The sequence below is a fragment of the Oncorhynchus mykiss genome, chromosome 7 (assembly GCF_057628025.1).
Source record: "Oncorhynchus mykiss isolate SJ-2025 chromosome 7, ASM5762802v1, whole genome shotgun sequence".
NCBI classification, from domain to species: Eukaryota; Metazoa; Chordata; class Actinopteri; order Salmoniformes; family Salmonidae; genus Oncorhynchus; species Oncorhynchus mykiss.
The window spans coordinates 47176267-47188816 of NC_143028.1; the positions used below are offsets into that span (position 1 = coordinate 47176267).

At 44.0% G+C, this 12550-nt stretch overlaps 1 protein-coding gene across 12 annotated transcripts in view; it reads left to right on the forward strand.

The window, feature by feature from the left end:
* The window catches only part of LOC110527982 (ankyrin repeat and SAM domain-containing protein 1A), a 46025-nt gene that overhangs the window by 19226 nt on the left and 14249 nt on the right, over positions 1-12550 (forward strand). For 10 of the 12 annotated variants that reach the window (XM_090241158.1, XM_021609648.3, XM_090241160.1 and 7 more), the window contains exons 4-5: positions 5744-5859; positions 12286-12384. In XM_090241158.1, the coding sequence (XP_090097284.1) occupies positions 5744-5859; positions 12286-12384 (215 nt within the window). The remainder of the gene's footprint in view (positions 1-5743; positions 5860-12285; positions 12385-12550) is intronic. The other 2 variants (XM_090241163.1, XM_090241165.1) reach the window with 1 other exon arrangement.

The window sequence follows — 12550 nt, forward strand, 5'->3', positions numbered from 1 at the left end:
TCCATGTGGCATTTTGAACGCTTAAGCATTGTGCTGTTTGCATTTGTGGTTTGAAGGTGCTTCAATTGTCTGTTACATGAGCATTGAGTAAATGAGCTTAAAAGGGAGCAGGGAAAGAGAGAGAGAGCTTTCCTAACAACACACAGGAGACATCCTGCAGCTCAGTTTGTGTATGCCATTCTTCTGACGTTCAAAGGAATAGAGTCCGTCTTCCGTTCCCGTGAATTAATTCAACTCTGCGGCTCATTTCGCGGAGTTGTTGATGTGTTGACAGGGAGCAAACATTCCTCTCACGCTGATAAAATAGACAGTGCTTCATCTAGGCAGTAGAGCGTTTACCTCTCCCTAAATAGGTCTGTCTGGTTTCCCTCTGAGCCAAGTCTAGACCTAGGTAGCTTTCTCTTTCCATATGCAAAAGCACACTAGCCCAAACTGGATGTCAAGACCCATTTACCAGGCTGAGCTGGTGACCCAGTTCCCCCTAACAGTAACAGGAGCGATGGAGTGACCCTCTGTCAGTCAGTAATTAGGCCCGCTGGTCCCTGGGAGGGGTTGTCGTCCCAAATGAATGGCTGTAATTGGGTGGTGAGGGCTGATATTTTATACAGGCATTGTTTGAGTGATATAGTAAAGGAGCTGACATGGGTGAAGCTTGGGGGGAAGGGGGAAAGGAGAGGGGTCTGACTGAAACATAATGAGTGTTCTCCAATCTTTCCTATTTTTCATTACCATCTTCTCTCCCCCACATGCACATTTCATCACCTTCACTATTCATCTTCTTCTGTGTGTCTCTTTTCTGTCTTCTCCTTTTCTCTCCCCCTCCCTTTCTCTCTATCTCAGAGTGTGTCTAATAGAAGGGCTGTCTGTTCTTGATTATGAATTATAAGCGTTAGCTCTTGCTCGCTTGGATGTGTGGCCACAAAGACAGGGCCAAGATTCACAAAACACTTCTTAGGCAAAAACATAAGAAGAAAAATAGGCAGTTCATAAGATAGTTTGTAAGTGCAATTCCTCCACAATATCTTAAGATTTCATGATTTTCTTACGAACCTCGCAAATATCTTCTTACAAACTTCTTAAATATCTTCTTAAGATGATTCTCGCTAGGCAACCAATTTAGCTAGCTTTTTAGCTAGCAATGGCAATCATGTTAGCATATTTCGTTCTGAGATTACAATTCTAAAACATGCTCTTGAGTTTCAAATATTAATACTGAAACTTTCAGATGAAGTTTGTGAGTGAATTGAACAATTGCTTTCATTCGCTTATTTTCTCACTGCCCTGAGTTTATGACAAGGGTTTAGCTATCTTGGATTTAAAAACATTTCCAAGAGCAAATCCAAGAGCTTTCTTTTCAATAATCTAATTTCTTCCGAACATTTTGCTTATTAAGGAGAAACATAAGAAATAATGCAAGAACATTTCCAATAACCTTTTTGAGGAATATAAACTTTTCTCAACTTTCTAAGTCTATAGTTAAGGAAAATATTGCAGTGAAGAAGAAGGTTTTGTGAATATGGGCCCTGACCTTTACCTGATCGTTAAGGCACAGCAATTGGGTCACAGCTGGCCAATTACGGCAGGAGCTCAATCGATTGCTCCTCACTTTGCTTCTGTAACCATCACTTCTCCTCTGGCCAGCTGGCTGGGGATGTGATGTGTGAGGTGTTCACAGGCAGACTGAAAGCCTGAATAATTACTCTATGCCTGCAGCTGCATCCAGATAACACCAGTGATGGAAGCAGTAAGCAGCCCTGCGTAGGTGGGTGCTAATGCCTATTTGGACATATGTCAATAGATGTCTGTGTGCTCATTTGTATCATCCTGTTGCATTTCACTGTATGATTCCAGCAGTAATCTGACCTGTAAACGTCATGCATCAACTGTTTTATTTGTGATATGTGCTAACATGAAAACAGAAGTTAATGGAATATGTCTCTCCTGTCATCTTGTAGAATGGGGGGTATCGAATGACAAGGACTTGAGAGTCACTATGTTTGACAGTATGAGAGTCACTCTGTTAAAGCACTGTGTGTATGCGTGTGTGCGTCCGTGCGAGTGTGTGCGCAGGTGTGTGTGTGCATGTGTGAGTGAGCTCTGCACTGACTTGAATATGTGTTGCCCCCAAGTCCTATCATCAAAGAGAAATGTAAATGAGTTAAAGCCAGCTGCTAATAAGCTAGCGCTTGAAAATGGTCTTTGTTTTAATATCCCTTGTTAAGCACTGGGAAGCCAAGCTTCAAAATCACTGTCCATGTAAACTCAGCAAAAAAAGAAACGTCCCTTTTTCAGGACCATATCTTTCAAAGATAATTCATAAAATTCCAAATAACTTCACAGATCTTCATTGTAAAGGGTTTAAACACTGTTTCCCATGCTTGTTCAATGAACCATAAACAATTAATGAACATGCACCTGTGGAACGGTCGTTAAGACACTAACAGCTTACAGATGGTAGGGAAATAAGGTCACAGTTGTGAAAACTTAGGACACTAAAGAGGCCTTTCTACTGACTCTGAAAAACACCAAAATAAAGATGCCCAGGGTCCCTGCTCATCTGCGTGAATGTGCCTTAGGCATGCTGCAAGGAGGCCTGAGGACTGCAGATGTGGCTAGGGCGATAAATTGCTATGTCCGTACTGTGAGATGCAGTGTTACAGGGAGACAGGACGGACAGCTGATCGTCCTCACAGTGGCAGACCACATGTAACAACACCTGCACAGGATCGGTACATCCGAACATCACACCTGCAGGACAGGTACAGGATGGCAACAACAACTGCCCGAGGTACACCAGGAACGCACAATCCCTCCATCAGTGCTCAAACTGTTCGCAATAGGCTGAGAGAGGCTGGACTGAGGGGTGTAGGCCTGTTGTAAGGCAGGTCCTCACCAGACATCACAGGCAACAACGTCGCTTATGGACATAAACCCACCGTCGCTGGACCAGATAGACCTGGCAAAAAGTGCTCTTCACTGACGAGTCACGGTTTTGTCTCACTAGGGATGATGGTCGGATTCGCGTTTATCGTCGAAGGAATGAGAGTTACACCGAGGCCTGTACTCTGGAGTGGGATCGATTTGGAGCTGGAGGGTCCGTCACGGTCTGGGGCGGTGTGTCACAGCATCATCGGACTGAGCTTGTTGTCATTGCTGGTAACCTCAATGCTGTGCGTTACAGGGAAAACATCCTCCTCCCTCATGTGGTACCCTTCCTGCAGGCTCATCCTAACATGACCATCCAGCATGACAATGACACCAGCCATACTGCTCGTTCTGTGCGTGATTTGCTGCAAGACAGGAATGTCACTGTTCTGCCATGGCCAGCGAAGAGCCCGGATCTCAATCCCATTGAGCACGTCTGGGACCTGATGGATCGGAGGGTGAGGGCTTGGGCCATTCCCCCCAAGAAATGTCCGGGAACTTGCAGGTGCCTTGGTGGAAGAGTGGGGTAACATCTCACAGCAAGATCTGGCAAATCTGGTGCAGTCCATGAGAAGGAGATGCACTGCAGTACTTAAAGCAGCTGGTGGCCACACCAGATACTGACTGTTACTTTTGATTTTGACCCCCCCTTTGTTCAGGGACACCTTATTCCATTTCTGTTAGCCACATGTCTGTGGAACTTGTTCAGTTTATGTCTCAGTTGTTGAAACTTGTTATGTTCATACAAATATTCACATATGTTAAGTTTGCTGAAATTAAACACAGTTGACAGTGAGAGAATGCTTCTTTTTCTGCTGAGTTTAGAATGGGAGAAGGGGAAAAACCTACATACCATATTTATTCCGTACAGAGGTCTGTGATCTGGGGCTCCCAGATCTGTTCCCTGCCTCTGATGGTGGTGTCCTTTCTGCACTAGCAAGATCAGAGGGCCTCTGTGCAATTCTAATCAGTGCAGAGGGTGGGAAGAGAGAAAGACTGTATGGTCGAGGTAAAGTAGAGAGTCATAGACTGTGGTAGAGGGAGAAGGATGGTAAGAGTGGCTGTGAGCAAGAGGAGAGAGGCTATGAGTAGAGGGAGAGGGAGGGTTAGAGAGAGCGAGCGAGCGAGAGACTGTGAGGTAGAGAGAGAGGGAGGGGATTGATATAGTGAGAGTGTGAGCTAGAGAGAGGTAGAGGAAGGAACAGAGAGAGAGCTGATACGTGGAGCTGTACCCTGCTCTATTAGGCAACATACGGCAGCCCTGCAGTGCACTGAGACTATGTGAATGAGGGATTGTGATAGAGAGCAAGAAAGAGAGCAGAAGAGAGAGAGCAAGAGGGACAGGGTAAGAGAAATCTTGAGGAATTTGGGAAAGGGGATGAGCATCAAGACTGACTGTTGTGCATGCAGGAAGGGCACGGTTGAGGCTGCTTTCTGGGCTCGTGAGTATCCAGCATCAGGACGTTATGCCCTGTGAGGGAAGCAGTTTGGAGAGCGTGTGAGCCGAGAGCAGCTTCTTTGTGACAGTACGTGCATCAGACAGGGGATGCAGCAAACCTCTGCCCAGAGCACAGGGGCTTCTGAAGCTAGCTGTACCCACAGAGGGGGAGAGCCAGGTGGGTGGAGGGGGCTTATCGGATGGGGAGGGGGCAAACTGAACCAAGGTGGTCCTGTGGAAATCTCAGCCAAGAGTCAAGAGGCTCACCTGCGCTCTGTTGGAGCTGAGCTTGGATTTACTGGTGTGAGATATAAGAATGTTCTCTGAATGAGCCATCCTCCAGAGGAGTGTCTATATGCTGGGAAGCACCAGGTTTACCACCAGGATCTCTGGGAACACCAAGGACATAGAGCCTCTTTTCACAGGCAAGCAGGTGGGCAGTCGGCTGGAGTTTTATCAATGGGCTGGTAATTGAATTCTGAATTGATTCCATCAGTTTTTCATCAACAGTCGGGAGCCACAAGGTTTGGTGTATGAGATCGGACTCTCATTCCGTTTGTGGAGTAAGAAAATAATCCTATAGAGAATATCATGATCCAGATTACATTAATAGCTTACTTTATCATGGTTCTACCTTTATTCAATGAGCCACATCAGAGCTCTCAGACAGGTTGTCCACTAAAGCCATGGGACTGACACAGAGGTGACCAAGTGCTACAAAGTGTACTCTGGGAGCTGTAATTTACTGTGGTTTATCATACCTTAGTGGAATATAATCTGTTTTAAGGATTATGATGAGGGTTTAACCAGGACAGAGGACACAATGTGGAGTGTGATATCCAGTAATACTGTATAATTTTTGTGTGGCATTGAAAGTTATTTTGTTTAGTACTTCGTGTACTGGAAATATTGACACATTTTTAGGCATAGGCAAAGTCACAAACACTTTTTTTGTAGTCAAGGATGTACCTACCAAAGGGATCAATTTTCATGTCAGTAATTAGCTAAAGATTTTTATGGAAGATGCCAGATTGGCTCAATAAATTGAACGTGGTGATCAATATTCAAAGGGTCTACATATCCAACTCTACCTCTACCCTTGCCTGACATTGACACTCACAGTAACGACAGTGGGTGTACAGTATATCACGGCGGGCTGGTTCCACCACTATATCTCCAGTGTAAGAGTAGCCGGGCCCCTCCTGCTCTGTGGGAGCTGCCCTCCCACAGCCTGGACCCTGTCTCCTCTGCCCTGTTGGTGCTCCTGCACTCGGCTGTGCTGGCCGAGGATGATGTGGCAATGTCATGTCTCGTCCTCGGAGTGCCGCTGCTACCGGCTGAAGGGATTTTCCCTGCTGAAGCGCTTCCCTCTCTCGGCAGATGGGGCCTGCAGCAAAGCCCTGGACCAGCCCGTGGGAGAGTGGCTGGAGCATGTGGGGCTGCCACAGTATGAGAGCAAGCTGCTGCTTAATGGCTTCGACGACCTACGCTACATGGTGAGTCAACATGTCTAAGATATTTTCTACTTTCCATCTCTCTCCATCTCATTTTCTCCCTCTTCACTTTCTCTATCCATCTTATTCTCTCTCTCCCAGTTTCCATCTCCCTTCTATGGCACAACAAAACCTATTAACATGCCATCTCATTTACAGTAAAATCCCAGTCACGACCATCCCACCTATCTTGGTAGGCTGATTTATGTTCTATAACCTCAACCCCCATGCTGGCCCAGCCAGATAGCATACAGAGTATAGCTCACCCAATCATCAGCAGATACGACAAGTGGCTCTGTTGAGGCCACAGTATGGATATTACTTCAATTTCTGCTAACGTCAACTGCAATTCTATGAGATATATTGTGGCAAAGTTAAGATTCCTTTTTTTCAGAGGCATGAATCATTTTTGATGTAGAGACTTCATGCTGTAGTGACTGTCTATTGTGATGTCGTGGTCAAATTGTATACTGATTTTTAAAAATGACATTTTTGTAGTCCTGAAAAATCTTTAACTGATGCCACTTCAGCCAGAAAAACAGTTTTCAACCAGGAAGTTACATAATTATGACATCCCTTGTGCTTCTTACAGATGCAGGATCTTAATTTGATCACTCTTTTGTTGCTGAGTATGTTCCTGCTTTGCAGGAAATGCAAACATGTAGTGTATTTGAGGTTTAAAAAGCCATCTAAAGTTTGTAATTTACACAATTTACACAGATTTGATACACACATTTTTTTTCAATCCCTACAAAAATGTCAATTCATTATAATCCACATAAAAATTCACATTTCCTGTTGCTGCAGGATTTTTTATTTTCATATTTTTTATTTCACCTTTATTTAACAAGGTAAGCTAGTTGAGAACAAGTTCTCATTTGCAACTGTGACCTGGCCAAGATAAAGCAAAGCAGTTTGACACATACAACAACACAGAGTTACACATGGAATGAACAAAACATACAGTCAATAATAAATAATTTAAAAAAGAATACAAAGTCTATATACTGTGAGTGCAAATAAGGTCAAATAAGGGAGTTAAGGCAATAAATAGGCCATAGTGGCGAAGTAATTACAATATGGCAATTAAAACACTGGAATGGTAGATGTGCAAAAGATGGATGTGCAAGTAGAGATGCTGTGGTGCAAAAGGTGCAAAATAAATAAATACAGTATGGGAATGAGGGAGATAGATGGGCTGTATACAGACGGGCTATGAACAGGTGCAGTGATCTGTGAGCTGCTCTGACAGCTGGTTCTTAAAGCTAGTGAGGGAGATGGGAATCCCCTGCTTCAGTGATTTTTGCACTTCGTTCCAGTCAGTGGCAGCAGAGAACTGGAAGGAAAGGCGACCAAAGGAGGAATTGGCTTTGGGGGTGACCAGTGACATATACCTGCTGGAGCGTGTGCTACGAGTGGGTGCTGCTATGATGACCAGGGAGCTGAGATAGGGTGGGGCTTTGCCTAGCAGAGACCTGTAGATAACCTGTAGCCAGTGGGTTTGGCGACGAGTATGAAGTGAGGGCCAGCCAACGAGAGCGTACAGGTCGCAATGGTGGGTAGTATATGGTGCTTTGGTGACAAAATGGACGGCACTGTGATAGACTACAACCAGTTTGCTGAGTAGAGTGTTGGAGGCTATTTTATAGATGACATCGCCGGAGTCAAGGATCGGTAGGATGGTCAGTTTTACGAGGGTATGTTTGGCAGCATGAGTGAAGGAAGCTTTGTTGCGAAATAGGAAGCCGATTCTAGATTTAATTTTTGATTGGAGATGCTTAATGTGAGTCTGGAAGGAGAGTTTACAGTCTAGCCAGACACCTAGGTATTTGTAGTTGTCCACATATTCTAAGTCAGGACCGTCCAGAGTAGTGATGCTGGATGGGTGGGCAGGTGCGGGAAGCGATCAGTTGAAGAGCATGCATTTAGTTTTACTCGCATTTAAGAGCAGTTGGAGGCCACGGAAGGAGAGTTGTATGACATTGAAGCTCGCCTGGAGGTTAGTTAAAACAGTGTCCAAAGAAGGGCCAGAGGTATACAGAATGGTGTAGTCTGCGTAGAGGTGGATCAGAGAATCACCAGCAGCAAGAGCGACAGCATTAATGTATACAGAGAAAAGAGTCGGCCTGAGAATTGAACCCTGTGGCACCACCATAGAGACGACCAGAGGTTCGGACAACAGATTTCACACACTGAACTCTTTCTGAGAAGTAGTTGATGAATCAGGCAAGGCAGTCATTTGAGAAACCAAGGCTGTTGAGTCTACCAATAAGAAATATGGTGATTGACAGAGTCGAAAGCCTTGGCCGGGTCAATGCCCAGGTCGATGAATACAGCTGCACCGTATTGTCTCTCATTGATGGCAGTTATGATATCATTTAGGACCTTGAACGTGGCTGAGGTGCATCCATGACTAGCTCGGAAAACAGATTGCATAGCTGAGAAGGTACGGTGGGATTCGAAATGGTCGGTGATCTGTTTGTTAACTTGGCATTCGAAGACCTTAGAAAGGCAGGGTAGGATAGATATAGGTCTGTAGCAGTTTGGGTCTACAGTGTCCCCCCCTTTGAAGAGGGGGATGACCGTGGCAGCTTTCCAATCTTTGGGGATGTCAGACGACACGAAAGAGAGGTTGAAGGCTAGTAATAGGGGTTGCAACAATTGCGGCAGATACTTTTTTAGAAAGAAAGGGTCCAGATTGTCTAGCCCGGCTGATTTATAGGGGTCCAGATTTTTCAACTCTTTCAGAACATCAGCTATCTGGATTTGGTTAAAGGAGAAATGGGGAGGCTTGGGCAAGTTGCTGTGGGGGGTGTAGGGCTGTTGACCGGGGTAGGGGTAGCCAGGTGGAAAGCATGGCCAGCTATAGAAAAATGCTTATTGAAATTCTCAATTATCGTGGATTTCTCGGTGGTGACAGTGTTTCCTAGCCTCAGTTCAGTGGGCAGCTGGGATGAGGTGCTCTTATTCTCCATGGACTTTACATTGTCCCAGATTTTTTTTGAGTTTGTGCTACAGGATGCACATTTCTGTTTGAAAAAGCTAGCATTTGCTTTCGTTACTGCCTGTGTATATTGGTTCCTAACTTCCCTGAAGAGTTGCATATCACGGGGGCTATTCGATGCTAATGCAGTATGCCACAGGGTGTTTTTGTCTGGGGTGAACCAAGGGCTATATCTGTTCCTGGTTCTACGTTTTTTGATTGGGGCATGCTTATTTAAGATGGTGAGGAAATTACTTTTAAAGAACAACCAGGCATCCTTTACTGACGAAAAGAGGTAAATATCCTTCCAGGATATCCGGGCCAGGTCGATTAGAAAGGCCTGCTCGCTGAAGTGTTCTAGGGAGCGTTTGACAGTGATGAGGGGTGGTCGTTTGACCGCAGACCCATTACGGACACAGGCAATGAGGTAGTGATCTCTGAGAACCAAGTTGAAGGCAGCAGAGGTGAATTTGGAGGGCAGGTTGGTTAGGATGATATCTATGAGGGTGCCCGTGTTTACGGATTTGGGGTTGTACTTGGTAGATTCCTTGATAATTTGTGTGAGATTGAGGGAATCAAGCTTAGATTGTAGGATGACCGGGGTGTTAAGCATGTCCCAGTTTAGGTCACCTAACAGCACGAGCTCTGAAGATAGATGGGGGGAAATCAATTCACATATGGTGTCCAGGGCACAGTTGGGGGCAGAAGGTGGTCTATAGCAAACGGCAACGGTGAGAGACTTGTTTCTGGAAAGCTGGATTTTTAAAAGTAGAAGCTCAAATTGTTTGGGAACAGACCTGGATAGTATGACAGAACTTTGCAGGCTATCTATGCAGTAGATTGCAACTCTGCCCCCTTTGGCAGTTCTATCTTTTCTGAAAATGTTATAGTAAGGGATGGACATTTCTGGGATTTTGGTGGCCTTCCTAAACCAGGATTCAGAAACGGCTAGGACATCCGGGTTCGCAGAGTGTACTAAAGCAGTGAATAAAACAAACTTAGGGAGGAAGCTTCTAATGTTAACATGCATGAAACCAAGGCTTTTACGGTTACAGAAGTCAACAAATGAGAGCACCTGGGGAATGGGAGTTGAGCTAGGCACTGCAAGGCCTGGATTAACCTCTACATCACCAGAGGAACAGAGGAGGAGTAGGATAAGTGTACGGCTAACGGCTATAAGAACTGGTCGTCTAGTACGTTCGGAACAGAGAGTAAAAGAGAGTAAAATTCTCGGGGACCGTAAGGCCTACTCTAAGAACTACTGGCTAAAAACCATACAAAAGAACCGGAGAATCTCTTTAATAGGGTAATAATAGGATGAGGATAATGGGTCATTAGCATTGTGATGTTAATGTTAATCTCTTGACTAATGTGTCTGAGATGTAGAAGCACCAAGCAGATAATTGATGAGCTCCCTGCAGGACATATTACCCTCAGATACTTACAAGGACTTGTAGGTTGTGTCTGAAAAGGTCAGAGCAGTCAGAGAGATGTTGTAAAGGTTCAATGGTGTCCTATTGAACTGTCTGTCTGCCAAATTATTTGTATCACTGCAGAGCTGATGTGTTAATTATTTTATTTACTTGGTGGGCTAATTCTGGATCAGGAGAGGTGTTGTGCTGTGTTTTGCCCTGAATCGTTTTTGAAAATAGTTGACATACTCTGTGAGATATTGTTCAACCCTATCATCAAATGAATTTATAAATCACATAGAAATACAATATCATGAAGCCATGAGGAGCAAATGTAGTGGTGACTGTGCCAGAGATGCACATTAGTTGGTGAACAACTGACCTGAAAGATGCAAATATAAAGATGTCATCTTCATTAATAAAATAGGAGAGAAATCAAATCTTCTCTCTCTTTTATATGCCCAATTTTCCTGCTGACCCCAAAGGCAAGGGTGTCTTAGAACAAATTCTTCATTACTGAGAAATCAGTTAGACTACCCTTCAGACCTATCAATGTAGATACAGTATGACTACCATCAGAGAACACAGGCTCACATACACTCTGTAGGGATTTGTCTCAGCATGGGATGATTGCTCCAAGTGCAGCTTTTGAGGGATCATAAATAATAAACCGCTGTGTCCCCATTTTCCTAATTTTTACAAGTTGATAATAATTTTTTGTTGCTTCCATCAACCATAAATGGGTCTCTCGTGTCTCTAGTATGGCCTATCGTTTTTCCCTTACGGGGCTTTTGGTGCTTTTTACATCGCAAATCATAAAATACATATATTTTTAGAGCCTCCTCATTTCATGACACCTTCCTCCTTTGTGATGAAGTAGACTGTAGACTGTATGTATCACAGTTATGTAATAAGCAGTTATAGATATGGATAAAAATAGATATTCATTACTTAATCATATTTTCCTGATGAAGTATAAATGACAAGCTCCCATTGGACCTCCTGGAACATCCAACAATCACTTTAGTTGAAATATCTATTTCAGGCTATTCCTGAAGTCAGTCACTGCATTAGTTTGATCCTTGTTCTAGAGATAATCAGTGTGTAATTTCCTACTGTCATACCTTGTGACTGTTACTGCTGCATTGTGCTCCAGAAACAAGCAGTGATGCCATATTTAGAAAAGACTAGCTCCATTTTAACATTCTTGGCCAGGAAGAATCAATCTGCGGCAGTCCACTGGGAAAATGCTGAGCTACACATTTTTAAGGGTCTCCTTGTATCTTTATTCCCCCCTATAAACCCAAATTAGATGACGAAGCTTGTGCCTCTTATGGAGAACTACGTAAAACAAATGGTGCACATTTATTGTTGTCAATCATTAAGGAAAATGGAAAATGTTAAGTTGACTTACTGTATTCACAATTATATGCAGTGAAATCCTCATTCCTTGTCTCCAACACCACAGCTGTTTACACACACACACACACACACACACACACACACACACACACACACACACACACACACACACACACACACACACACACACACACACACACACACACACACACACACACACACACACACACACACAGGTGCGTAGTCCTAAACATTTCCCTCATAGCAAATGTAATGCAACATTGCAGCTCAGATGTAAAAGCTGCTGCAGTTTTGATTGCTTTTCCCTTGGTGGTTTTTCATTAAAATAGATTGATTACCTTTGGCATGCACAATTTATTTGACTCCAATGTCCTCCAATTCTTGTTTGTCTGAGGACATAAATAAGTGTGTGTGTGCTTTTACTTGTGTGTTCATTTGTGTTTGTGTGTGTGTGTGTCTGTGTGTGTGTGTATTATTGATTGCATATAGGGACCTATAGAGTGTAGGAGATGTTGTAATGTCTATGTTAATAGTTATCTTAAGGGATTTATACGTGTTTCAGTATACTGTGGACTTTGGGAAGTGTCTGCAGTTTGTGGTACTTGTGTAATTAACTTATGCGTGTGCATGCGTGCGTTGATGCTTTTGTAGGGCAGTAACGTGATGGAGGACACGGATCTTAGAGATATGGGAATCACTGACCCTGGCCACAGAAAGAAGATCATCCGTGCAGCACGCAGCTTGCCCAAGGTACAGTAGTTATCATCAGTCCAGGGCACTGCCTGCAACCTTGTGCCGGGTTGACGATTCATCCCTGTCTAAGAAGCCACCGTCCATCAAGGTGTCAAGGAGTGTGCATTATCTATGTTTGTGCACAGTATTTTCAATCATGATAATGTATTGTAAAGTAGTTTTG